The following is a 27686-nucleotide window of genomic DNA, read 5'->3' as shown; positions in this document are numbered from 1 at the left end:
CCAAGAACCTGATACAGATGTCTCCTGGGATGCTAACAACTGTAATTCCCCTCATAATTGTAAAACACACTAAATTACCCCCTTTAAAAAAATAAGAAACATCAGAAGCTTTAGGTAGGTCCTGGTAATCTTACTCGATTTTTGAGTACTATATTTTACTTATTTTATTAGGGGCTTGATCATCCCTGATTGTCAGAAGTCTGTCCTCAGGTCTTAATTCACTACCAAAGTTTTCATGCAACAGACAGACCTCTTCCTATTCATCATTGACGTTTATAATGTTTTATTGGCTGCCAAACTTTTCCAGTAAAGCCCATTTAGTATAGACTATTTTGCAAACGAATCCATCTACTTGAAAAGCACGGTACTGTTCATCACACCGAATAACTTAAAAAGTGACGTCAGTCTACACGTCCTTCCTATATACTAGGTCATGATTAGCGAAGGTCGTTACAACCATTGTGTAAGTGGTCTAACCTTAGCAGATTCGAATCATTAGCAATGTAATTCCAATGCCAGTTCATAATGTACTTCTGAATAATTGCCCTAGTCGATTACGTTAACACACAATCTGTCAGTAGCCTAGTGCCTGGCACTGCCCTACATCTCTCAGTGCCCCCCGTGCGTTTGAGTGAAATGGTACGCTCCAAACCAGCTAGGTAAAGAGGATAGTTATGTGTGCAGGGGACCACAGAAGTGAGAATATATTATTAGTCTTGAGGGTTATTTAACTAATAGAGTTCCCTTTTTCAGACTATGAAGTCAGTTTAAGTGTGTAGTATGCACACTGGCTGTAAACCCGCAACTGCTCCGGTGCTGTAAATGCGCTGTCGACTGCTCCGGTGCTGTAAATGCGCTGTCGACTGCTCCGGTGCTGTAAATGCGCTGTCGACTGCTCCGGTGCTGTAAATGCGCTGTCGAACTGGAGCGGAGAGTGACAAAGTGGAAAAGGCGGATAGTGAGAAAGAAGTGATTAAGCCATTGATCTATAATTTTATCATTCATCATCAGCGCTTACTGACATAACTGAGGAGTAGGATTGGAAAGGCGAGGCTCGTCAGAAATGATGCGGAATTTGCCGGTTGCGCAAAGCCGCAACGAAGAACACAGGCCGAGCGAAGGGAAGCGCAGGAGGATGTTTATTCCATACCAGGGTGAGTGATTAGCCTACATTATGTGTTTCACATTACTCCAAATGTACACTGTGTGCATGCTGACATCCATGTCCGGGAGTCTTCTCGGAATATATTATATTAATGTGTATTATTAAATGCTGTTAAACCAGTGGCACTGGAGTGGTGATAAGGTTGTCATTTGATTAAAAAAAAAAATTCTTTAAAGCGTCAAGCTTCATATGTCAAGCGCATGTGGGAGAAGACTTCCGGTCAAAAGGTAGAGCGCATACCTGTGCTTAACAATAAGTCCTGACGTCCGCTTATGTGCGGGGACAAAGACCAATAGTGTTACTGTCTGAAAGCCAAGTGACTATATACGTGCATTACATAGAATGTATACATCTAATACGGAATGCAGCTATGTGCATGTCCATCTACAATGAAAGTTACAGTTTAGCACCCTTTATGTAACAGAGCATTGAAACTTGTAGAACAACCCTGTGTGTGTTTGTGTTATATTTCCTAGACATGCAATTTTTTGTCATATATGTTTGTCATATATGATTAAAATGTTATTTTCTGAATTGCTGTAAGTGCTTTATGCATTGACAGACCTCATGCATGCCATAAAGTTAAAATATTTTTTACAGTTGTTAAAGGTAAAGTCTACCTTTGTGAATCTCTCTGAGTAAATATGAGAGAAATTAAGGAGAGTAACTTTTAAGTATACTTTTATGTAGCTACATGAAACGTAATTTTTGGCACTCCTAGAAATGTATTAAATTTTATAAACTTGGGGGAAATTAAAGAAATCACAAATGAAATGAAAATGAAATATATCAGGCAATAGCTATAGAAATTGTGACAGAAAAAAAAGACTTTTTCATCCAGCCACAAATGTAAGCACCTGGAGTCCTCACTTTTAAAAATGGTGGATGACCTGTGTAATGGGGCTGTTTCCTATAAAAAGGCCATGGGGACCATTTTATGGTGCATTGTGTCATGGACGTAATGAAGTAGAAGGAGATTTTAAATGAAAATCTGACTACTTCTTCCGGGAGGATACACATAGGTCATGGTTGGATCTTCTAACTTACCTTGGTGAAAACATGGGAGCTAAAGTGAAACTGATTCACAGGGGAGATTATGTACTGAGAAATAGTCTCAGCTTCCATGATCTATATTCATCTTTTTCACTAAATTAGTAAATATACCAATTACTCAATATAGGGCTGCTAATAATTGAGACATGTTTTTGTTGAAAAATATTTTTAGAAGGTGTCTTAAAATAAATTTATTAATTAATGTTTTCACATGTTTTCAATGTGAGCTTGCACTAATTATCTATGACAACTTAAAAAAAAAAGGCTTTTTACCCTAACCATGAAATTAGTAAAGTGTTGTTTGTAATATCCTTAGGGATCCAGTCTTCCTCATCCTGACTAACTATCTTCTCACATACAATTGCAGTTGCATGGCATGTTCCCCTTTTTTGATGATTCCAAAACAATCCGAACGGCTTACAAAGGCTCCAGGCTTACGAAGGAGCCTGTTGAAACACGCAAACCGTGAGAAGCATGAAAAACAAACAGAAAGATTATGTCACCATCGGTGCAGCAGACGAATTCCTTTGATCTCTCTGATTCTCAAATGTGATTTGATGTAGGTGTAAGATAAAGTAAGCGCTCAGCGCTACACATTTGATAAATAAAACAACTTGTTATACTCTTATTCAAAACTATTCAACACCTTCTGACCAATTGAAGTCGAGAATTCAACCACTATAATTTAAATCGAATTTATGGTATACATTTTATTTATTTATTTATTTATTCTCTCCCCTGAGTCTGGTTAGGGAACAGCTAAAACATCATAAGTGCTAAAGAGTACTAGTTCTGTAGCACATTAAAAGTAACTACAAAAAGGGTAAAATCATAACTTGAACAATAAATAGTAGTTAAAACTTGCAATAGTTGGAATAAAATTCTTTACTTTTTTTTAAAAATAATCTTCAGTGTGGTAACCACTTTACAGAGATGTATACCTTACATAATCTACATGGGTGTAGATATGTCTTCTTAGTGTTTTTTATTTTGTTTTTGGTCAGGAAGCGGGCAGCTGGTGGGCTGCCTGACTGGTTGCACACACTCACGCTGCACACTTTGGAGTTTGGCCAGACTCCATGCTCGTGATGAATGGCTGCTGTTAGTACATGGCACCCTTCAACCACATCAAGCCCAGTACTAATCATGCCCACAGGCAAAATTTAACTATCCTGCTCCAAATGTACAATCCAACACATGTCTCACCACTCTGCCGAAGTAGCCCAACATCTCTTTGATTGAAATCATGTCTTTCTTTACTAACAAGATCCTTGGCCAGATACATAGATCTGTCCTAGATAGATAGATTGATTTATAGATAGATAGTGTTTTGTGTTTCTCTTCAGTTTTGACGTGTGATCGGCTCCAATTGATTAATGTGCTCAGTTAGTGGATTGAATTAAAGGGTCAAATCAGAGCACAGAGGGTCACTAAAACACTTGCTGATCAGAGCGTTAGAGGTCAGTGAGTGAGATCGATCTACTTAAACTGAAAGAAAAATATAACACAGTTATATAAAATTCAGCAAGGTGTCACACGTTGTGGCATCTGGTTAAATCAAGATGAAATCGAGCTGCAAACTGTAATCAGATTGCATTTGTGCAGTGAAATTAAAATGATTGTCTTATAGAAAGTCAGTTTTTGTGGACTGGTGAGCAAAGTAAACTAAATGCACACTTGTGACTGAAAGGAACAACTTACTTAAAAAAGGGGCTCATTTATTTGATTTAATTCACATGTGTTCATCAAGTTACACCGGATTTAACGAAATAACATTAACATAAATAGTTTTCGTAAATCTGGCCTGATTAGAGAGTGTACTTAGAGAGTGACTCTGGTCGTTTACAATGCATGAACTAAGGCCTAAATTTAATACTATAGATAGAAGTTTTCATCAGTGCCATCATCCTCATGAGATTTCACAATGTAACTAGTTTACATTGATGCTACATTTTTCAGATAATTCCCAAGCCTGAAGCTAAAGCACAAAAAGCTCGTAATGTTCCAGATCCTCTATGACATCTCCTAAACAGATCTCTCAGAAGTCTTTGCTAATTTTCGCTAATGATGGAGACTTTTTTATTCCCCCACCCACTTCACCGATGCCACAGTCCCAGCTGGCTTCACAGCTTACACAAAGGTAGATGATACACATACATAAAGCCTGGATCACTTTAATCCCTCCAGGTGTCCACACAGTGCTCCAGAAACCGACTTATGCTTTTAGAAAAGGTCACAAACGTGTTGTGTGAAAGAACATCTAATCTTCAACTCTGTCACCTGCCATGAGGTTATCCAAGAGACTGGTTCAGATTTGTTTAGGTTTGTGAGTGTCTGTCTATGTGTGTGTGTGTGTGTGTGTGTGTGTGTGTGTGTGTGTGTGTGTGTGTGTGTGTGTGTGTGTGTGTGTGTGTGTGTGTGTGTGTGTGATAGAGAGAGAGAGAGAGAGAGAGAGAGAGAGAGAGAGAGAGAGAGAGAGAGAGAGATGTGGAGGTGTTGGGTGGAAAACTTTTTGCAATTTCAAACTTATGTAATAATGGCTGTAAGCTAAAGGCTCACTAAAGCACTTAAAGCTAAACAGGGAAATGGGTCTGAAGAGATGAGGAAGAACTGATAAGTTCCACAAAGCCAGTGAAGTGCATGCAACAATTTGGGAGAGATATAAAGTAAGCAAGAGAGCAAGTATATTTTTGGTACTTTATTTTAAAAATACAAACGTGCAACATTCTTGAAACTACACTATATTAGCTCCAGTGCAGTTCAGTGGAAAAACCTCAATAAAGGTAGGGTTACAAGTTAGTCTGAGCGTAAGTGGGTGAAAGACAGAGATAGATCATAATGCCATTAATCCACCCTTCTGCTGCCCACAGCGTAAGCCACAGATACTGCAGAATCTTGTTATCTGAACACACATATTCACTAGAGCTGAGACTGCAGTGCTGAAATCATGTGCTAACTTTAGCACTTAAAACCCTACAGTACGTTCAGGATGGGAACAGCACTACAGGGCTTTCTGTTTCAGAATGCAGACAGTAAAAAAAAAAAACAATTGACCTGGATAATTAAGTTTTTTTTAATGATTCATGCTGCCATATTCTGAGGTTGGGCCTCATTTATCAGTGTCTTAAAGAAACTCCTGGGTGTGTCTAAATGCATGCTGTATTGTTACCCACCATTTAGTCCTGAACCTGTATTGCAATATTTTATTATAATTGTATACAATAAAATTTTGTGAAACAGTATACATACTTATATTAATCACCTGAAATCTTTTGTTTTTGAAGGGTAGTGGTGTCTTAAGGCTCGGGGGTTGAATTGGTGTAAGTGGTTGAGGTAAAGCTCTGGGTTACTAAACAGTAGGCCAAGCTGCCGCTGTTGGGCTCTTGTGCAAGGTCCTTAACCCTCTCTGCTTCTGGGTTCGCTGTGCCATGGTTGATCCTATGCTTTGTCTCCAATTTCCTAACAAGTGAAAAAAAGAATGGCTGTAGAGTCGTACGTGCCATATAAAGGCTTTAGCTTCTTCTTCTACATCTGCTCCAGACTCTTTACAAGTAATGTTATTCACCTTTGTCCCTGTAAATATGAACAAAAATGTACCTATTCAAAGCTGTTTGGAAACATAATTAGGGAAAAGGTATTCGTACGTTATATTAAACATATTTCTATAAAGGTTTTGTAAGGTAACTGGTTCATAGTACAGCAACTAGTAACTTGTACAGATAAAATCACTGAATGTGTGATCACAGCATTAGAATACACTGTTTACACAAAGTACAAACATTGATACACAACTTTATTAAAGAATTCCTAAATGAAGCCCATCATTAACGCTAATATTATATGTAAAATACATAGACATAGTAAAATTAGGCCTAGTAGTCATTCACGTTATCCAACATAAAAATTATTACATGAACTAGTTAAAGTTGTTTATTGTTCCTCACTTATATTATTAGTTGTCAGTGATCAGAGCAGATGATGTTTGTTTGTGGAAGCGAGTGTTGGTGATCAGCACCTGGTCTGAGCTCAGTCTTGTACAAAATCTCTTGTAATCTCAGTAAAGCCTCTTTGCCGTTCAAGTCATGTCAGGAGAAATTCCCAGCTGCCCTATCAGATCTGAAACCCTTTAATCATCTATTTATCATTTACTAGTCAATTCAACACATCTGTCACACTGAGATTCTAGTATTGTTTCAAAATACTCAAGTAGTTTTTAGTGCTTTTTTAGTGGTACTCCCAGCAAAGACAAGTAAAAAAGCGGGAAAGTATTCAACACGTCAACTTTTTTTTAATTAAACACAGTACAAATGCAGCAACAGCCAAAGAGAATGGCCTCCACCACTATTGCCTTCATGCATGCTCACCCAAAAAGGCTCCATTATCACAGTAATTCACAGGTTTCAAATGTTGTGTATCAAAATTTGGTTTGTCCAGCTCTCTCAACTCTGTACACTCTGCTCAAGCAAATAAGGTTCCGAAGTTATAATCTTTATGCTTATATATTGCCATCATGCCATCTCATTGGTTCGTTAAATATCCAAGTTTAGCCTCTGATCTGTGTGGTTGTACTGCTTTCTGGGACTTTGTTCTTCATTCTTTTTGCTACCTCCACTACTTCAATGGTGAACTTTTCATTAACATGACACTGAGAAAAGAAGCTGATTCTCTTTAGCTCTTAGATGCTAAAAGCAAAACCTGACTGTTATGTCATTATTATGATGTAAGTGATTGTTGACTCCATTGTAACTGCATTAGCTGCTGACATGCAGATATGTCAATGGATCACAGTACATCCATCCATCTATCTATTTATTTTTTTTCTGTCCCACTTTTTTGTACACAGGTTTTTGTGCAGCCCAGAGTCTAGCACACCGGATTTGGTGCACAAACTTGGGGCACAATCACACACACATTCACACACTGGCATCTCTAAATTTACCACAACCTGCCAACAAATCATGTCTCTGGACTGGGGGAAGAAACCAGAATACTCAGAGGAAACCCTCAAAACATGAGGAGAATATGCAACTTCTGTGCACACAGGGCAGTGGCAGGAATCAACATCCCCACACCACCCACCCCATAGGTACGAGGCAAATGTGCTAACCACTAAACCAAATTTTTTAATTATTAGTTAAATTTAAATACTTCACAAGCGACATGTTTATCTACTTTTTGAAATCTACACCATTTGTTCCCAAAGCAGTCAGCTAAATATCAAACGCTGAGAAAAGTTGAGCAAGGCTAGACTGCGATTGTAGAGCCAAGTTCTAAACATAATCGCAGTATCCTCAGTAGTGCAGAAGATTTAGAGCCATTAAAGGCAGTGAACAAACTGTTCCTAATGACTCAGTAAATCCCTGACGATGTGAAAGTGCATGTTTAAAATGTCATCTCTGTATAAGCCCTGTATGTTCTGATTAGCCCTGTTGGCAAATAGGAAAGAGACAGTCAGACATTTTATAGATGAGTAATGATGGATGCATATGAAGCAGTTGCATAAGCTAAAGCCCTCTGATTCTTTCCATCTAGTCATTAACATTAAAAAAAAATCCTTTTAGATTCAAGAATTCCTATTATTTTCTCTTAGATTTAATATTTTTTTATTTTCTCTCTCTCTCTCTCTCTCTCTCTCTCTCTCTCTCTCTCTCTCTCTCTCTCTCTCTCTCTCTCTCTCTCTCTCTCTCTCTCTCTCTCGCTTTCATTCATGTTCTTAGTCCATTTTTATCCCACACAGATTTTCCACCCACCTCTTCACCACCAGGGATTCTTCTGCTTGGCAGTGTTTCTAGTTTGCCCACACACACTTACACACAGAGTAGCAAATTCTGCTGTTCACAGTAGGACAGATGAAGAGACTAGCTTCATCACGCCACATTTGGCTATTTTAAGAGTGTTTGGAACGGAAAAGATGTTCTGATGTCATGAAAGGAAAATTTGCTAACCTTTACTGTTCTGAACCTGTTGAAGTTGGCGTCCATTTAAAAAGATAAAATGTATAAAATAAAATAAAACAGTCACAGGGTGACAGAAAGAGCAGGAGAGAAAATCAGCACAAATAAATTTCTAAATAATAATTTGTTTAAAATTTTGGTGTGGATTTAAGTTTTATTTAAGACATAGTCAATCCTTTTTTTTGCTTGTTTTAGACTTATAAGTCACAAGTTGCTGTTCTATGAACTAGCATCCCACATTCCTTTCTGCAGGGACAGGGTTTGTATATATGCATTATATCATACAAGATGAAGAAGAAGCTGTGTGTTCTCTGTCATGGATTAAATGCACTTTACTGTTTTCACTTCCATTTGTTATCGCTGCACCATATATATTTATATAAAGGTAAACTTTGTCACTAAGTTTTAATAAATTATATTTGGTATGTTGTAATCTTGTAATAGGAAATACTAAATACATTTGACTATATTCAATATTTTTAAACTTGCTAAGATGCTATTTTATGCTGTGAATCATCTCCAGAGTATGACGATGCCACCACAATGTTTCACTGAAAAGAAGGTGTTAATTGAGGTCTGTGATAGTTTGCACCACACATATTGCTTTGAAACTTGCCCAAATACAGTATCTCGCTGTTGGTGTCATCACACCTAAAAAAAATCACATCTTCACTGGGTCACTTTTGTGCTTTTATACGGCTTTTCTTAAGAAATAGTTTTTAATTCTAGCCACCATCCCAGGATCTCACAATCCCAGTCCTCAAGCATGTACTGTAGAGCTCTTGAATGGTTCACCTGCCCCTGTACTCTGTAACTCCTTTAGAGTGTCTGTTGGGCTCAGTACGGCTTCCTTCTCCTGTCTGTATCTTGTTTTGTTATCTAGGTAGTGCTTGGGTGGTTTGATGCAGCTTTTACTTCCTCACTATAGGTCTAGCAGTGCTGGGGTGTTTAGTAATAATTTAACAGCTTATTCCTTGGTTATGAAGTCTATAAACTTGTCTTTAACATCCACTGAATGCTGTATTTTCATTCCTTTTCTTCACTGACATTTAAACTGAGGTGTTTTTTGCTAGGAAAATCAGTGCTATTTTACTAAGTCAGGTCCATTTTTCAGTTGTGGATTTTCTTTTCCCCCCTAGGAGTATATGTAAAAATACACATAAATCATTAGATAAACTCTTTGATATTGGACTGAGGTAATGCCATAGGCCGGAACAATACACTATGACACACACTCTCTGCTCACTTTACAGCCAAATTAGTCAGGAAATTGACCTCTTTCCAGACACGACCATGCATGCTGACAAACATAAAAACCCACCCTGTTATGATCTGAGCCAACACATAACTCAGAAAGACGTTCTGTACTGTAGGTGGTTTATTTCATGGCCTGTTCATGCTGAGGGAGTATGAGTAAGGCAGTCATGAGTGTGAAGAACCCACAGATAGCCTGGTAGGAGGAAACAGCTTGCTGGGGTGGAGCAGGTGGCCCAGATTGCACAATGTACATCACACCCTGCGCAAATGGCGCACATGTCACACATCAAAGATGACTGAAAAGCACACACGAGCAGCGCTGTAAAGATTTTCTTCACTTTGACTTTTTTTCTGAATGAATGTAGCCTTGTTTACTGACACGTGTTGCATTTAGTGGTCTGGTAAGCTCATAGATGCAGAAGAACTGACAGTGAAGAATAAATGGACATGAATCTGATGGTAAAGGGATACTTAGAGGAAAAAGTGTCCGAAGCGAGGGAAAAAAGCTGGAGAACTAGACTGTGTTTGAGAGAAATCTCTTATAGACCATAGCAATTGTAGACTAACTCATCGATTTCTGAAAGTTAGGGGGTGTAAATGGAGCAAAAGCTGAACCAAAATCCACTTAATCTTCACTGCTTTTGCTTTCAGCCTTATTGATCTGTGTTTCTGTGCCTGTGAATGTCTACGCATTTCTGCTTAAAAATCTGGGAAATACATTTAAATAAGTAAAGAAATAAACAAGATCTATGTCATACTCCCTTAGTTCTTACCTCAGAGGTAAGGGTTACTCTTTGATAGTACAGAAAATGTCTCAAAATCAAACTTGGTTAAAAGAGATAGTAAGTGGCTTGCAACTTTTTAAATGTATTCATGTTCTTATATAAAATGGTGTGAGTGTGTGTCTGTCTGCGTGTCTCTGTGTGTGTGTCTCTGTGTGTATCTCTCTGTGTGTGTCTCTGTGTGTGTGAGAGTGACAATGGGTTCTGCACTGTTAGGGTCTGATTTGGTTACAGTGTCTAATTTGGATACAGGGTCAGGTGTGACGCAATAATTACTCTGTCAATGATACCTAAACCTCGTTTGATGCACAAGGGAAAATCTACAATACACACCATGTTTCGGTGTACTGTACCACCTTTTTCATGACCTCCACTTGTTCATGATTTGCTTTGCACTTGGCTGTGATGGATCACTGGAGTTAAATCCACCCAAAGCACACTTTGAGTCATGAAGAAATAAGCTGGAAAAAATGTGATGCCTTGATGCCTAGAAACACATCCTCGCAATGAAACAGCCTCAGTCTGAATTGTATCTCTTTTCCTAAACCTGAACAGATTTGAGTGAAACTACAATCATTTGATATTTAACACTACTGCTAATTGTTCTTCCTGTTTAAAATAACAGTACATAATTCCATACACTTCTGTATTATGAACACCAGACTGTTTGTATCTTGTATTAAATATAAACCTTATCTATTTATATCTAGGGTTCGAGTCAGTCCAGTCAGAGAGGGGTTAACACCGGTGTAAAACCTGTGCCAAGACCACAAATGCAGATTGGATGATCTGCTGTGTCAACCCCGAACAGGAAACAGCTGAAGGACAAAGACAGAATAAATGGACCTTTTTTTTTGATCCCCATCAAACATATTCATGAGACCACCCTTAAAATTTCAGTAGGAAGTTCCAGACCCTGTAAATTTCCTTGTTGTCTTCTTTACTGTCCACTTAACGAGTGGACTTTTTTGATAAGAAGAAATTTATTATAACAGCCAGACAGATAGAAAGGCATCAGAACAGGGCAAGTATATTCAAATTTTAGTGGAATTTATACTGTCACACATAAACATTTATATTTCTTCCTTGGCAATTTTCATGTTGCAGAACACCAGACGGAGTGACCAGGTGATGACAAACTAGAACAAACCATGAACATGTGAGGATTTATGAGTGTGACTCTTTCAATGTAGGTGTATGTATGCTGGTGAATCACAGCATTGCTTTTGTCTCCCTTCCCGAGTGTTAGTCGGAAACACCAAAACGAGACACACAAACCACAGGGAGATGGCACCCTTCGGATTGGCTGTCAGGCTGTTGCTATGGGAGGTTAGACTACCCTCTCATTGGTCACTTCAAGCAGCGAGGACAGTGCTGTGTGGTTGTTATGGCAATAGACAGGAAGTTGGAGATTGTTATCATTGGGCTATTGAATGTAAAGGATGTGCTACAGCACTGAGGATCAAACTGCAACACTGTGCTTTGGAGAGCAACAATAAGTAATTCCACTGGTCTGCCCCAATAGACCAGTGATACAATACTATAATCTCCATAGGAGAGATAGTTATGTTCAGGCATGTTTAGAGAGACGAGCAAAAACAAGGAAACAGAGAAGGACCATATATATATATATATATATATATATATATATATATATATATATATATAAATATATATATAAATCATGGATATATGGATATATACAGGTGGAATAGGTGGAAAGATGGATATAGAGATGGAGGGTATAGATATAAATGTATTTAACATAGTGATGGGATAAAAAAAAGAGAAGGAAAATGCTGGGAAATTAAATTACAGGAGAAGGAAATAGAAGGTGAAAATAGAAATAGAAAATGTAGAAATAGAAAATGACATGAATAGATAAATAGTAAGCCTGTAAGTTAGGATTAAAAAGGAAATTGGATGGATGGACAGATAGACACACAGGAGAACCATGGATGAGTTGACAAACATACATAACTGAGAGTTTGTAACAAAACTTTGTTCTTAGTTTTGCAGTCAGTGGTAAATTCACAACAGACACTAACTTGAATAAGCTAATTATGAAATGTAGTTGACAGTGCCTAAAGTATTAGAGCCTGGTAATAACAGTTAATGCAGAAAGGATTGTACTGCCTGTTCTTTTTTAACACAATATAGCAAGGCATGATGCATTGAAAACTCACAATGTCTTGAGTTTGATTTATATTTCTGGGCTGACTCACTCTTTATGTAGTGTCACACCAATCTGCTTGGAGGCTCTCACTGATCTATGAGAGGATGAAGAGATGATTACATCATGTTTGAACATGCAGAATTGGCAATTTGGGGGGACGGAACAGCAGGATATCCGCACCTCTCTTCTTGAATGAGGTCTCATGATCCTTAAGAGCGTGTTAGGAAAGACTGAAAGGAGGGAAGCTCTGAGACAGACTATCTGGTGTGTCACTGCTGCACATATTATTTATCCTCATGTTATTTTTGCTTTTTATTTCCAGGTAGATCTATGTGGACAGGAGGTGTTCCTTAATCTCAAAGCCTCCCGTCCCTTCCCTGATCCATTCCCCTCCGTGGATCCTGCTATTTGTGGTTCTTTTCACCCGTCACACCTCGGTCACCATGACGTCCACTCTGCAGACGTTGGCCTTCAAACTGGCTCTGCCTCCACAAGAAGTTGGTCCTGAGCCACTGGATACTTGCGATTTTGGTACGGATCACCAGTATGAAGTGGTTCCCTCCGTGATCTGCTCCATGTGTTGCCTATTCGGCATCATCTACTGCTTCTTTGGTACGTGTGACAACCGTGTTTTTTATATATTTGCTGATTACTGTCAATTAACTTGAGCTTAAAACTTTTTTCTGTACCACAAAGACAATTTTAAATGATATACAAAGATTTGCTACTAAAACGTCAACACAGTCAACAGAGTAAATCAAAATTACGGTTTCCAAGTTTAATCAGTGTGGATTTTATTGCAGTAGCAGATCTAGTAGTCAGTTATTATTCACTCAGATGTTAAAAATGACAGTGGTTAAAAATATGCAGATATACCATTATTTAAGAATTCAAAATTCAGTGTTGATCGCTGATGGACAGATGAAAATATTGATGGGCATAAGATAAGGAAGGGATTGATGGATGGATGGATGGATGGATGGATGGATGGGTGGTTGGATGAATGGAATGGATAGATATAGAAATAGGATAGATAAACATGAATAGGAAAAGTTGCTAGATAATGGATGGGGAAATTGATAGATAGATAGCTGGAAACATGGATGGATATAGAGAGGGACAAAGAGATCTAGTTCATTTAGGCTAATTCAAAACCCAAATGCTGTGTTCTGAACTTTATAAACTTCACGTCCACCAGGGAAGTTCATATTTAAGAGTTGGGAAGTCTTAATTACAATATGAGATGCCTTCTAGTCACTGTGGTCAGACAAAGATGGAGGTGTATTTTCTCTTCCGGGAAATAAAAAAAAAGAACGCACATCAGGTGTGTTTTTTCCCTGTGTTTGATCAATTTATGAAGCCACAATAATCCTACTATAGTGCAACCCATCTTCAGACCAAATGATTCCAGCCTATGAATGCATTTTCAACTCGAAAACCTGGAGCTCATGAAGTTTTTCATTCGTAATCAGGAGCTTGTTGTGCTGTTCATGTGCATTCCACTTCAATACGATCTTTCCGTCATGAACGCACGAGAAATGTGTGGTACAGTATGTCAACTGTGTGATTACATAAATAATGGTCACCTATGCATTTGGTCAATGGCTATCTTGTTGGTACAAAAAGCCTTGAGTGACATTTGTTTTTCTCCAAAAAAGTTTTCTTTAGTAATAATATTAAAAATAGAATTTGTTGCTCTCACTGTCTAATTATGTTCATGGTAAATAAACAGTTGGCTCACTTCATTGTATGTACCAAGACACCAGATATAAAAATGTATATGCAAGGAACTCTTCTTTTTTTAATTACCGTAAGCTACTTTTGCTCCATGGAAGATGGCAGTTTAATTATGATTATTTTTATAATCTTTGTATAGTCATTTCAGTGATTATGTTACTGTTCTCGCTGAGCCAAACTTTTCTAATTATTTCTGTTCAGCTAATCAGCATTCTGCGAAGACCGAAGGCCCAAACAGAGTTCTCCATAAATCTTAACCAAGATTCATGCACAGTACCATTTTTACCCCAGCCTCTGTTTGCCCATGAAAGGCCACAGTGTAGTATCCTTTTGTTTCTGTAGAGATAAAGCTCAGTCTGTCTCTTAGTTGCATAAAGATGGTTGTGTGATGAAAGCGTTGACATGCTAATGAGATCTGAAGAGTCACAAGATCACACTACTGAGCCATTTTTGAACTGTGAAGTCAGCACAGCAGATAGATGTTCGTATTAGAACCGTCCCGTCCTCTCATTTTGTGTGACTCAATTAGGTCTTTCGTTTAAGGTGACAATGGTGTCAGGTCATAATTATATTTAATATTATTTTAGCTCATAATTTAGCCTGAGGTATAGACATTACAGCACTAATAGTTAAGTGAACTAATCATTTAAACTGTCTCTCTCACAGGCTACCGCTGTTTCAAGGCCGTGCTCTTCTTGACAGGCCTGATGTTTGGCTCAGTGGTGGTCTTCCTGCTGTGTTACAAGGAGCGAGTGCTGGACACACAGCTTAGTGCTGAGGCAAGCGCAGGCATCGGGCTGGGCATCGGGACCCTGTGTGGTCTGGTCACCATGCTGGTGCGCAGTGTTGGTCTCTTCATGGTGGGTCTGCTTCTGGGGCTGTTGGCAGGAATTGGCACACTGGTGGGCATGGAGGAGTTGTCGTCAGCACCACCACGCTCAGTGTGGGTGCCTCTCGGGGTGCTGCTAGGCCTGGGAATGCTGTTTGCTGTTCTCACATTGCAGTGGCAGCGCTTCTTTACCACTCTTTCTACAGCAGCATTCGGAGCCGCAGTCATTGCTGTGGCGGCTGATTACTTTGTGGAGCTGTTTGGGTTGGTGCGCTACATCTACGAGCGAGTGAAGGCTGTACCGGCACGCTCTCAGTGTTGGGTGACGTGGGCCGTGCTTGGAGCATGGCCTGCCCTTGCCTTGCTGGGAGCATTCGTGCAGTGGCGGGTGACAGCTGAAGGATACTCGCACACTAAAGGTGAGGATAATGAGAACTGGAACAAGAAAAAAAATTTTGGGGGTATACAAATACAAACAAGGGCTAAAGTCCTACAGTTCACATAAACAGTGGTATTAATATATTTTAGCTACCCCAAATGCAATTAGCAGTATTAGGAAAAAAATTGGTTAAAAAAAACTTAGGAATACATGTTTGTAGAGCATTTGGCATGTTTGCATTTTTTTAGATTCTGGAATTTTGCCCTAGGGTTTAAAAAAAACATGCCAACTACCGGAAGTTCACTTTCCTTAATGCATTGTATTTGTGATTTCTGCAAAACCTTATACCATGTTTTGAAAAGAGCATGAATCCTTGGACCCAACCTGCCTTGTGTGTAAAGTTCCGGCTGATGGTGGGGTGTAATGGTGTGTGGAGTGTTTTCTTACCACACATTGTCCACACTGAGTCATCTTATAACAGCATCTTCCAGCATGATAATGCAGTATGACTAAAAGCACACATCATCTCAGACTGCTTCCGTGAACATGACAGTGAGATCGGTGTATTTCTTTGGCCTTACCAGATCTTTAAATCTAATAGTGCACCTTTGGGATGCAGTAGAGCAGGAGATTCACAGCATGACTGTACAGCTGGTAAATCAGCAGCAACAACATCACACGCTGATGTCAACACGGATCAGTGTTTCAAAGCAATGCCTCCAACACCTCCTGAAGAACTGAGGCTGGTCTGAGTGAATAAGGGTTTCCTATTTAATATTAGTATAGTATGCACAGAACAGACAGCATACAGACATTCATTTTATACTGGCATAAGCAAATTTGAAACATGCAGCAAATGGTCATAAAATATTGAAGTCCACATTGATTCTCCCACAAGCTTGAGGGTACATGTCTGCCAGGACAACCAGCTATCTATAGAACTCAGCATCATTATCAGCTCTTAATGTGTTTTCCACAAAAGCAGCATGTGAGCAAAAGAAGCATGCGTTCATCCTTCTTGCCTGATGAAATGAATTGCTTTTTTTTTTTTTTTATAACAAAAGATGATTTGTGCTTGTTTGTGCATTACAGCTGTCTTTCCAATTAATTGTAATTAAGTGTTTCTGTATTCTTTTGTGTGTGTCTGTGTGTGTGCATTTTTAAGAATGCCTGATTGAGGCTGTCTGGGTGAATGAGTGTATTGGAGTGTGTGTATGTGTGGGCAGTGTGGCAGATGGCTCGGTCTGTCAGTGTGCTCTGAAACACATCTCCAGCAGGGATCTCTAAATGTGTGTGTGTTGTAATTCACGTTCAACACATCGTAACCACTGAAACAAAACTTTATTTAGCGTGTGTGTGTACTTATTTTTAGTTTACTAGTAAATGATAAAATGAAGTCACACTATATGTGCAAGTTAAACCCTGTGGTCTGTCTTCACCGCATATTTTCCATGTGTCAGTGATGATAAGCCGTCAGCAGCGGCGAGTGCAGCTCATGCGGATCCGACAGAAGGAGGAGAGGAGAGAGTGCAGCAGGAAGAAGAGGAGGAAGCAGCAGTCTCAACACCATACGCACTCAGGCAAAGCCATGCATCCAGAGCCGCCGTACCGCAGGAAACCCCAGCCCGTCCGCCGCTATGATGGAGACGTCCTCTCTCCGGTAAGAAACAAGCACATGTACACAAACACATGCACAAACAAACACACACGGTTATCGGTACTCATGCACAATTATCATACTGTCACTGGTGAAGTGTTAGAGGACAGTTAAACCAAATAGTGCTTGCAAAACATGCAAGTTGTGTCCCAAATGAGGTAATATACTCTATGCACTTCCAAGATTAGTCTCTACTGTCTAGTATATGGATTTTAGAAGGCTAGTGACTTCTCAAATGGAACACTAACAGCTATTTACAAACCCAGAAGTACAGTATAAGCCATTTCTCAGACAGTGGCAAATGATGTTAAGTGCACTTAATGTGATGCTGCAAGCTTCAGCAGAATATGTTGTATATTTAATGCATATTACGCAAACAAAGAACATTTGAAAGATGTCTTGTCTACCAGAATGCCTTTGCCCAACCTGAACAGTTTTTCAAGGGGCTTGAACTGCAGTTTTTCTAGAATTTTCAGTGTCAACACATCCTCAACCTAATGTACTGTATGTATACTACACAATGGCATAGAATAATGCACAAGTATGTGATTTGGTATTCACATTTAACATCTACCACTCTTGTGACTTGGAACTGTGTAGTAACCAATCCTGTCACTTCTGAGATTTGAAAAGCCTGAAAACTGTCTTTTCTGCTAATTTCTTCCAAGATCAGTTTTTTATTCCTAATATTTTATATACATTTAATATGAGGCAAAATGTGTTTCAGAGCTACATCCAGAGTTTCCGAGAGCGGCAAGGGGAAGGGTGTGCGTATCCTGGTGCCCGGCTCTCTGGTGCACACACTGCCGTGGACATGGACTACGACTGTGGCTCAACTGTCCCCCTCACCTCTGGTGCTGTACCTAATCCTCGAGTGTGACCTCACACATGGTTACACCATCTCATCTCACTGTCCTGGTGCTGTCCATGACCTGACCTGTGTATACACAGTTGTACAAACTGTATTGACAGTGTGTGTATGGATTGGGGGAGCTACAGGCATGAGCATGATTGCTTAAAGAGTGTATTCAATACTTCTACACAAATCCATACACAAATCCATATGCACACTCATTCACGCATATGCACACTCCTGCTGAACATGTGCCTGAGCCACGGCACACTTAAAAAAACATCTGTAAAAGAGGAAATCGAGGCCTGGTTCATCACACTTTATTGTTTTATTTGTTTTATTACTTTATGTCAATGTGATAAAGCAGCGCAGTGCCCCCCCTTAAATATTTCCCATCTGTCGTACATTATTGCAGTGAGGAAATTCTCTCTTGGTGCTGAATCTTGTAATATAAAGATCCTTCTTCTCATTGCAAATCTGTGGATTCTACCATTTACATCTCCATTGTCATATTTTTACATTTATTTTCTCTTGAACTGTACCAAATAGCTGTGCAGGAGGGGGATTGCCTTTAGGCTCCAGTGGGAGGCTGTCTCAGGAGAATCTGCTCCTTGGCTTTAACGAGGCTGCAGGGGAAATAGCCATATTACAGCAGAATCTCTGGTGCAGTCTGAGTGCAATTTGAAAAAAGCGAAACTCAGGGACGGCTAGAACACTGCGAACTGCTGAAACAGATGGAACTAGACCTAGTGACACTAGCACCAGCTGGTGGATTTGAAAGAAAGAAAGACGGAGTTATTTTTCGTTGTTGTTTTTTGGACTTCCACCCAGAGTCGCCTGGCATCAGCGGCTCTCTTTCCTGTGAAATCCTGTCACTCATTCCTGTGCTTTTGCTGTGTTGTCCTAAAGTGTAGTGATGACGCTGATGCCATCAACTAACATCTGTGGTGTCCTCAAGAACAAAACAGGATTACTCAATTGTGATCTGTGATCAAAAATGATCTGTGTGTTTGATAAGACATTTGATAAGGTCTTCTTTTTTTTTGTCTTTCTTTCTTTTTAATTCTGTTCTCCTAGCTGTATGTTTCAGTGTTTCAGTCAAGTCGCTGCACTTCTGTTTTGTACATAGAATGCACTAGAATGCACATTTACTGTTTTATTTGCCTTTTCTATTTATTTGACTGAATTGTAAACTGATTTGCTTTCTTTTCTTTATTAATAGAATGATGGGCATATAGATGAGTATTTATTTGATTGCTTATTTATTTGCATCTGAGACATGCTTACAGACCATTTACCCTCTGACTGCAGAGTTTAGTCACAAAGAACTGAGAGAAAGATTTTCATCAGGACATGCACCTTACAATCTAATGTTATTCTTCTTATTATAAAGCATGTATTTGTATGAACCTGGATATTATGATAAAGTATGTGATTCCAACATGTGGGTTGTGATATGTTTTTATTGGGTAGTTCTTTATTTGCATACTTAACACATGCACACACAAAGAGTAGAGTGCTTGATGCATATTTTCTTTATTCTGATTTCCTCATCATACATGTCATGGCTGCTAGTTAATTCCTCATCATTTGCCCTTCCTCCTGTCCTCTCTTGCTCTCTTTATCACCTACATATAAGCCCCTCCCTTTGTTTTCACCTTTGCCCTTTCTTCTTCCCAAGTTCCTCTCTTATGGTTTGGCTTTGCATGAATACAAAAGGATCTTTAGTGTAGATTCAATTAGCTTTTTTCTTTTAAATTTCCAAAAAAGCAAAAAGTTAAAGATCTTTTCTTTTCTCTCTATTTGGAAGCAGTGCTCAATTTTCAAATAAGCTGTGTTTGGAGTAATGAAAAAAAGCACAGGATATAAGGCTGGACTATATGGTTTTATTGAAACCTCTTGGTTCAGCTCCTTAGTTGAAGCTCTACATGATGTCCTGCTGGTGCTGTGTAGATTCACTCACCACCTATAAAGTGACAAAAAGAAGTGCAGGGACATGAACATATGAACCCATGCCTTTGAAAAAAAAAATCCATCACGCAATGCAAAAATGTGTAAAAAATACTTATAAGGTTCCAAATAGCGTACATTTTCTATTAATTTCAGTCATTATGCACATATAATGAGCTAAGCAAGGTTTAAGGGCTTTAAACAAAAGCTCAGCGGTGGGATCTGAACACACAACCATGTCTAACAAATTCTGTTAGATTTTGTTAAAAAAATGAACTGCATATCACCTGGACTTTGTATCATAACTTTTCATACACACTGACGGGTGAATTTCTAGGAATTTTCAGTCATAAGAGTATGCTGGAGAAGTACACACTCTTCCTGTATTTCTCTGGTATAATGTGGAAGTAAGAGTGAAGCTGCACTGCTGCTGTGAGTAAGCCGTAGTAGTGTGTGTAAGTGTCGAGTGTGTTTGCGTTGAAGGAAAAATCATGATTCTATTCTTCTGAGAAGTTGAGACATGTTGTATGACAGTGTCTTTACAGGAGCATGTTTGGCAGAGAGGTTGTGTATACACATTTGTGCAGTTCTCTAATCAGCCAGTAATGTGGCAGCCATGAAATGCATAAAGTCCTGATCAACTACATGAATGTGCAGGTGTTCCTAATCAAGTAAACGGTGAGTGTGTGTGTGTGCATGTGTGTTGTACCTCGCCATCACGGGTCTCGATAGTTTTGATTAGCACTGTCTTTTTTGAATGCATTTCAGAAGCTCGTTGTTGGTGCTCTGGGCTGGTCTCTGTGTAACAGACAAATATCGCAACAATAAGCATGATCATTTTCTTTTGATACCATTTTTGTCTGCATACAAATTTTGTAATAACTCACAAATGTGTTATGTTTTACTCTACTCTCTACAGTCAATGAAACATTAAATGTTAAAACATTAACATTCATTGCAAATATTATATCTGTACAGACATTTTAGCTGCCATCCCTAACGCACGTTTCGTCCTCTTGAGCTCACTTTTTTTTGTTTGCTCATATCACAATAGACAAAAGTTGCTCCAGATGAACAATTTTTAGTTTTCAGTTCTTCCTGTTTTTTCCTCTTACCTCTATAGCTAATCGTGGAGTAGGCCTGCATGGGCAGTGTAATCCTGTTGGAGGAATTTCAGAGATTTTGAAAACAGAAATTGTTACAGTACAATGTATAAAATTTATCAATATAAAATAATAAGAGCTCATTACATTGTATGACTACAAACTTAAAGAGGGTCATGGTGACCATTATAATAAAACAATATATAAAATACATATTTCCATGTTTATTTTGATGTACTGACTGCAAAAGCTTTTTATATTGAGTCTACTTTCTTGGTGTTATTGAATTGCCTGAAATCTTTTTCAACACCTTTTCAAGGATATTAGATCTATAAGAAGAACCTGCTTTCAGACAGCCCCGGCTCCTACCTGCTCTCTTCTCCCTCCAGCAGCTTCCTGTAGGTGGCAATCTCTACATCCAGAGCCATCTTAACATTGAGCAGGTCCTGGTATTCACGCAGGTGTCGTGCCATTTCATCCTTCATGTTAGCGATCTCAGCTTCCAGTCGAGTAATTGTGTCCTGAAAGCCAGCAGCCTCATGTCCGTGTCGGTCCTCCATGTCTTGCATCTGCCTCATCAGGGACTCGTTCTGTTGAACAGAAACAGCAGTGACATTTACCAATGCAACGGTGTTGTGGATGTTATTAATGAGCCATTTAATAAACGTACCGTGCCCTTCAGTGAGTCAATCTCACAGGTGTAGGACTGAATCTGGTGTCGGTACTCCATGGTCTCCAGCTTGGCCTGCTTCAGGGCTTCGTTGTTCTTGGATACTGCTTGGTTCAAGTCTGACACCTGGAGGTTAAAACATTCATTTATGTTTATTAGTGGGTGAAATTTGTTTGTACTTTATTGTTCTAAATAAGGAGTTTTTCCATGTAATTTAACATGCTCAGGATTTGATAGCTATTATTTCCATCCGTACTGTGTAATGCAAATCCTACATAGGGTCACAGGGAGCCTGGAGTCTTTCCCATTGGACTCGGCGCACAAGGTAGGACACACCCTGGACTGGGTATCAACCCACTCAGGGCACAATTGCACACACACTCACACACATTCACACACTACAGCCAATTTAGAAATGCCGCTCATCCCAAAATGTATGCCTATGGACTGAGAGAGGAAACCCTGAAGAACTGGGTGAACTAGGAGTCTGGAATCAAACTCCCAATACTAATATGATTCATGAATCAACATGTAACATTTCATTATACACTCACCAGGAAGGATAACAGGAACACCTGTAAACCTGTACATTCATATACTGTAGTTTGCAATCATCTTATAATTTGGCAGTAGGGCAATGCATAACACAATGCATGCAGATATGGGCCTAGAGCTTCAGCTCACGTCAAACACCAGGTAGTGGGAAGAAATGTATCTGGGCATAGTTGTTGGCTCCCAGACTGGTTGGTTTAAGTATTTCAGAAACTGCTGATCTCCTGTGGTTTTTATGCACAATTGTCTCTTAACATCTGTAAACAGATCTGTTTTGACAATTGTTTATATTACAATTATCTGAGATAAATGATTCAAATTTTCATTTTGTTCTTTACTTTGCCTTACCTTGGACTTGTACCAGTCTTCAGCCTCTGCAATGTTCTTGGCGGCGATGGACTCATACTGAGAACGAATGTCTCTCAGAGCACCAGTCAGATCAGGCTTGGACATATCCATCTGTATCTGCACCTGAGTCTCTTGCATCTGAGCCTGCAGCTCACGAATCTCCTAAATGAAGAGTATTAAAGAGATGACTGTGTTAAAAAGCTCGGTGGCATCGTGAGCGCACACACACTTTTTTTTTTTTGCATATCTACATTTATTACTTCTTATATACAAATAGACTGCTCATTAAAGTTGCACTGCAATTTCCATGAACAGCCACATATTCAGAATGACATCCAGTATGAAAGCACAGTCATATTTTAAAGGTCTGGCTAGTTGGCTCATTTGTCTAATTGTAGCCATTATAGAGCAACATTTTTTCTGTGTTCTAATAAACACCTATATGTGTTTGTGTGTCTATGCCTAGATTGATCTGACCTCCTCGTGGATCCTCTTGAGGAAGGCGATTTCCTCTTGCAGAGTTTCGATGCGTCTCTCCAGGTCTAGACGGGCAAGGGTGGCTGCATCCACATCCTGATTTTTTAGAACATTCAATGTCATTTTCACTGAATAAATAATCTCATATTTATGTTATACAATATACACTGTACTAACAATACTAACGATTGAAGTTATTCAATGAGTGTTTGTGAGCCAGACTTACAGCTCTGAATGCTGCAAGGTTGTTCTCTGCCTCCTCTTTCTGTGCAATCTCCTCCTGAAGCCTGCAGTCAGAGACAATACACAGATTTTAAAAGCCACTTCCTTCTTTTCCTTATATAGCAAGAGGAGTCTTGTTGCTGTCTCACAACATGCACAGATTACCCCATCCAACTGGAAGTGGGGGAAAAGATCTTGATACAGTATTTAGTCCTGAATAGGAAAAAAAGACTGGCAATAAACTCTACTGTATGTCAACAACTGCCTTTAATAAAACAGACCTTAAGCCAGCTAAGTAGTGTGCTGTATTATATTGAAGAAAGAAAATCAAGAGCAAACACAATTTGCCTAAGAAAACGAATACCTACACCTACGCTAAGAGATCTACAATTCCTTTTTCACACATAACAGTGCAAGCAGGTCCTCTGTTAGCTGCTCTTGCCTCTCACCAAACAGAACTGTCAAATAAAACAGCAGAAGCTCAAGGCCTTATGAATATAAATGTTTTCTGACACAGACCTCACCACTGGGGGCATTCATATGACCATTTTCAGACAAAAATAACCAAGTTTCGATAAGCTTATGACTTTTCTGACCTCTCTGAGTCTCTGGCTCTGCTAAAAACAGATTTCATTGACTTGACTGTTGTCATTATCTGAGTGGTAGAGAAAGCGTCAGTCAAACACGTAATGTGATGCTCTTCATTCATATCCTCTTTGTCTGCTCTAACAGAATCGATCAGTTGATCTATCTATTCTAATATACCTATTTTATCTTCTGTAATGAAGTGGGTTTAAAGACTATTTCTCACCTGAGTTTGAGTTTCTGTAAGTCATCAGCCAGGTTGTCTCGCTCCACTTCAACTCGGGACCTCTGATTGGTCACAACCTCTATCTGGCGCCTCAGCTCCCTCATTTCTTCCTCATAGAGGTCAGCAATACGTGTTGGCTCTCGGCCCCGCAGTCGCTCCACTTCCACCGTCAAAACCTGGTTCTGCTGCTCAAGAAAGCGCACCTTCTCAATGTAGCTGGCGAAACGGTCGTTCAGGTGCTGCAGTTCAACCTTCTCATTGGTGCGCGTTTGCAGGAACTCCTGGTTGAGGGCATCAGCCAGGCTGAAGTCCAATGTCTCACCCATGCCTCCATAAGAGCGAGAGATGCCTGTTGACAGAGCAGGGATGCCATAGGAAGATGTGCGGTAACTGCTATAGCCTGGTGGCGATGAAGTTGATGTTTTGGTGACCTCGTAGACCCGTGAGCTGACTTTTGAGCCCCCTGAGCCACGGCCAAGCATAGAGGAGCGGTTAATGGGGGCTGTGGTGAAGCTGGTGGGTCCACCGAAGGCACGGCGGTATGAGGAGGATTGGGAGGAGGCGTAAGAGGCGCGGCTCATTTTGGAAGGATGGAGTAGCCACACACACTTACACAAAATAAGAGAGGAAAGAGGACAGGAGTGAGGGGACGATCAACAGCTGTGGCTATTTGTAGGAGTCAGGCCCTCATTGTGGATCCCCGCCCTACAGTCTTTTAGACAGTCCCATCTCACCCCCTCCCATCCCATAGCTTTCAATCTTTTCTCTCATTTTTCCTTTCTCCAGTCTAAACCTATCTATTTATTTCTTCTCTCACTTCAATGCTTTAATTTGTTTTGTGTACACTGTTTTTCTTGTTTTTTATAGCTTGTCGGGTATGTAACCATCTGATTGTGTGTGATTGGTTTAGGTTTGAGATTCACCATCAAAGTGAGCAAAAAAGATGCATCATAAGAGCCCAAGATGAATCATTTTATAATTTCTTAGTAATTCTTAATCTATTAGACAGAATTGTATCATTCAGATTGCCAGCTCTTATCTCCAAGTGTTTCTCATTCCCTTAAAAGGATTACACAATTTCATGTGACAAACCACTGTTTGTCAGCTGCAAGAACATCAACATCCCACATCATGCTATTCTGATGTTCTGACATCACAGCCTGTAGATGCACCAGTTGCATCTTTGACAGCCTCGTTCTTGCATTGTTAAGGCAGAGCTACTGAATACTACACTACACAAGGCTGATGGTGAGGTCTGTTCGACTCTGCCTTAAAAAGGAAAGGCATGAGGCTGAAAAGGAGTGTGATGCGTGTATCCTAGATGAGCGAGATTCATGCTCCACAGCTTCAGCTATTGTAAACACAGGGCGCCACAAATGATGTCATTAGTCATGATGCATCTATGTTTGATGACCTCACCTGAATGGGAGCAAAGATGTGCAACAACGCTAGACACAAATGAGGTCAAGTAAGATACTAGCAGCAGTTCAAAACTCATGCTTGGGTATTCAAAGCAAGTCATGCAACCCAGGAGACAATGCATTTAATCCAAATTTAATGCCATTGCCAGGTCTAGTGTAATGATCATGTAAAGTTGGACCAGCCAATAGGACTAGTTCACCACAAGAATAGTCTATTTATAGGCATTCAGGGATAGCACATTGGAATTACATTTCTGGAAGTCTTCAGGCAGAGACAGCGATCAGAGGTGACAGAGGATGTAAACTGGCTTTCTGTCTTTCCCTCCCTCAAACTTTCTCTCACCCCCCTTCCCTCCAATCTCTTACTTCTGCGCTCACCTCTATATAAGGTAGAGCTGTAGAACTTCCACAGTAATAGAGGAGGTCCCTGTGAGAAACATAACAGGCTTGCTGCATTTTTCAGTGTTAAAATTCTTAAAATTTGATGTACATCAGTGAAGTAAACCGTTCAGAATTAATTTTCATACTAAATATTCATACTTAAAAACCAGGCTGCATGCACATAACCTTAAATTGTAACTATGTACGTATGCTAACTTTCAAACAAGCCACAACACACCTTAGCTAATAATAAATCAGTTACTGTACAATAACCGACAATAAGTCTGCAAGCACATGCTGGACCTAGTCACATTCCAGAAAGCAACATTAATGAAACTTTTGACATTTCTGTCTATATGATTAACTTAACAGATTTATAAAGTCAGAAATGCTTTATATTATAAAAAAACGAGTACTATATATGCAATCTGTTAAATTAGTGAATGATTTCAAATACAGATTTATGTACAGATCTATAGACAGACCTGAATAGAAAAATAACATCCCTTCAACAACCCTGTTACATCCTGGGGAGTGAAGTGAACAGAAACAGCTTGTGAGCATAGTTTTTTGGGGGGGCAGGTTGACATTAACAATGACATAACCTCAAACAAAATTAAGACAGGAAGCTATCATGTATGATTTGATTTAGATTTATTCTCTAACTTAATATCTAATTAACTTTTATCTAGTGAGGGCAGTTAAGATGTCACACAGCACATCCAGTCATCCAGTCATGCAGCTTATTTTGTGCATTTTCATACGTTGTTAAATTGTGCACCATACAGCAGGTATGTTTCCTTGAAACCAGCAAGAGAGATTCTTGAGAGAAAGAGAGAGATTCTAAGTATCTAAATCATGTTTCCAGTAGTCTAATGCAGCCAGGCAACAGCATGCAAATTCAAATATTTAAAAAAGTAAAATAAATAAATTAATAAATTAGCTCTCTGTTGTTAACCTTATCTACTAAGTGAATGCTGGGGAGGGGGGTTATGCGTGCATGCGTGTGTGTGTAAGAGAGGTCATGTTTCTAAATATTCTATTGCAGCCAGGCAACAGAGTGCAAACAAACTTTCACATCCTAATCTACTGCAGACTGCTTTATTAAAGTGGCCATGTCATGAGCAACATGCTGTTTACAACAGGGTTATACTAGCTCCTGTAATTAAGAATAAACTATTTATCTATTTTTATAGGCTTGTAGACAGACTGTAGTGACAGCATTTTCTGCACTTTTACCCCATCGACATTCCATCATTAGATGAAGTCACGCATAAATGTTCAGCATGCTCCCTGAAATTAAAATCATACTGTTCTGGTATTCTTTATAAACATTTATATCATAACGCTGTAGAATTCTCGATTGGCCAGAAGGCATTTATTAAATTATTTCAATGGCTTTGACATTAATACTAAAGAAAAAAAACATATTTTAATAAATTTATTTACACAAACTTTTAATAAATACAGTACTTTGCAACTCTTTTATACAAAGGGAAAGTGTCTTGGTTACATGATCATCTGCAGTTCTTGTTTTTATGAATTTCTAGAGAGGAAAAAATTACAGGCAGGGGGGACAGGGGAACAACTATTTATACCTGCTATAATACAAAGTGAGAACTGGATCTAACTTGTTTGCTGATGCTCTACAACATTAAACAGATGTATGATCAAGCGTGATTCAGAATCAGAATTAGGTTTATTGACACACACAAGGAATTTGGTTCCAGCTGTTTGTGACTCTCAAAAGTACAGACATAAATACCATTCTAAAATCGTAATGGTATTTATAGAATAAGAAGAATAAAACACTTTGGAACATGCTAATACTGGAAAATAATACAAAATGTCACATTGGCCTTCATCATTCCATCTTGTAATGTTTTATTATTTTATTCTACAATAATAT

At 39.2% G+C, this 27686-nt stretch overlaps 2 protein-coding genes across 2 annotated transcripts; one reads left to right on the top strand and one right to left on the bottom strand.

Annotated features, from left to right (window-relative positions):
* The first annotated feature begins 481 nt into the window (after positions 1-481).
* On the top strand, positions 482-19391 carry tmem198b (transmembrane protein 198b). The gene is made up of 5 exons (XM_027133383.2): positions 482-1154; positions 12710-12999; positions 14791-15372; positions 16793-16992; positions 17717-19391. Exons 2-5 carry the CDS (start codon positions 12831-12833, stop codon positions 17867-17869), a joined length of 1104 nt encoding a protein of 367 aa, XP_026989184.1. The 5' UTR covers positions 482-1154; positions 12710-12830; the 3' UTR covers positions 17870-19391.
* Positions 19355-24635, bottom strand: desmb (desmin b). The gene is made up of 9 exons (XM_027133378.2): positions 23976-24635; positions 23169-23229; positions 22943-23038; positions 22466-22627; positions 21566-21691; positions 21265-21485; positions 20908-20951; positions 20502-20590; positions 19355-19808 (listed from the first exon to the last, which is right to left on the bottom strand). Exons 1-9 carry the CDS (start codon positions 24554-24556, stop codon positions 19767-19769), a joined length of 1422 nt encoding a protein of 473 aa, XP_026989179.1. The 5' UTR covers positions 24557-24635; the 3' UTR covers positions 19355-19766.
* Positions 24636-27686: the final 3051 nt, after the last annotated feature.

This window comes from Tachysurus fulvidraco, chromosome 5 (assembly GCF_022655615.1).
Source record: "Tachysurus fulvidraco isolate hzauxx_2018 chromosome 5, HZAU_PFXX_2.0, whole genome shotgun sequence".
In the NCBI taxonomy this organism is placed as follows: domain Eukaryota; kingdom Metazoa; phylum Chordata; class Actinopteri; order Siluriformes; family Bagridae; genus Tachysurus; species Tachysurus fulvidraco.
The sequence above is the reverse complement of the archived record's forward strand: the minus strand, read 5'-3'. Positions and strand labels throughout refer to the sequence as shown.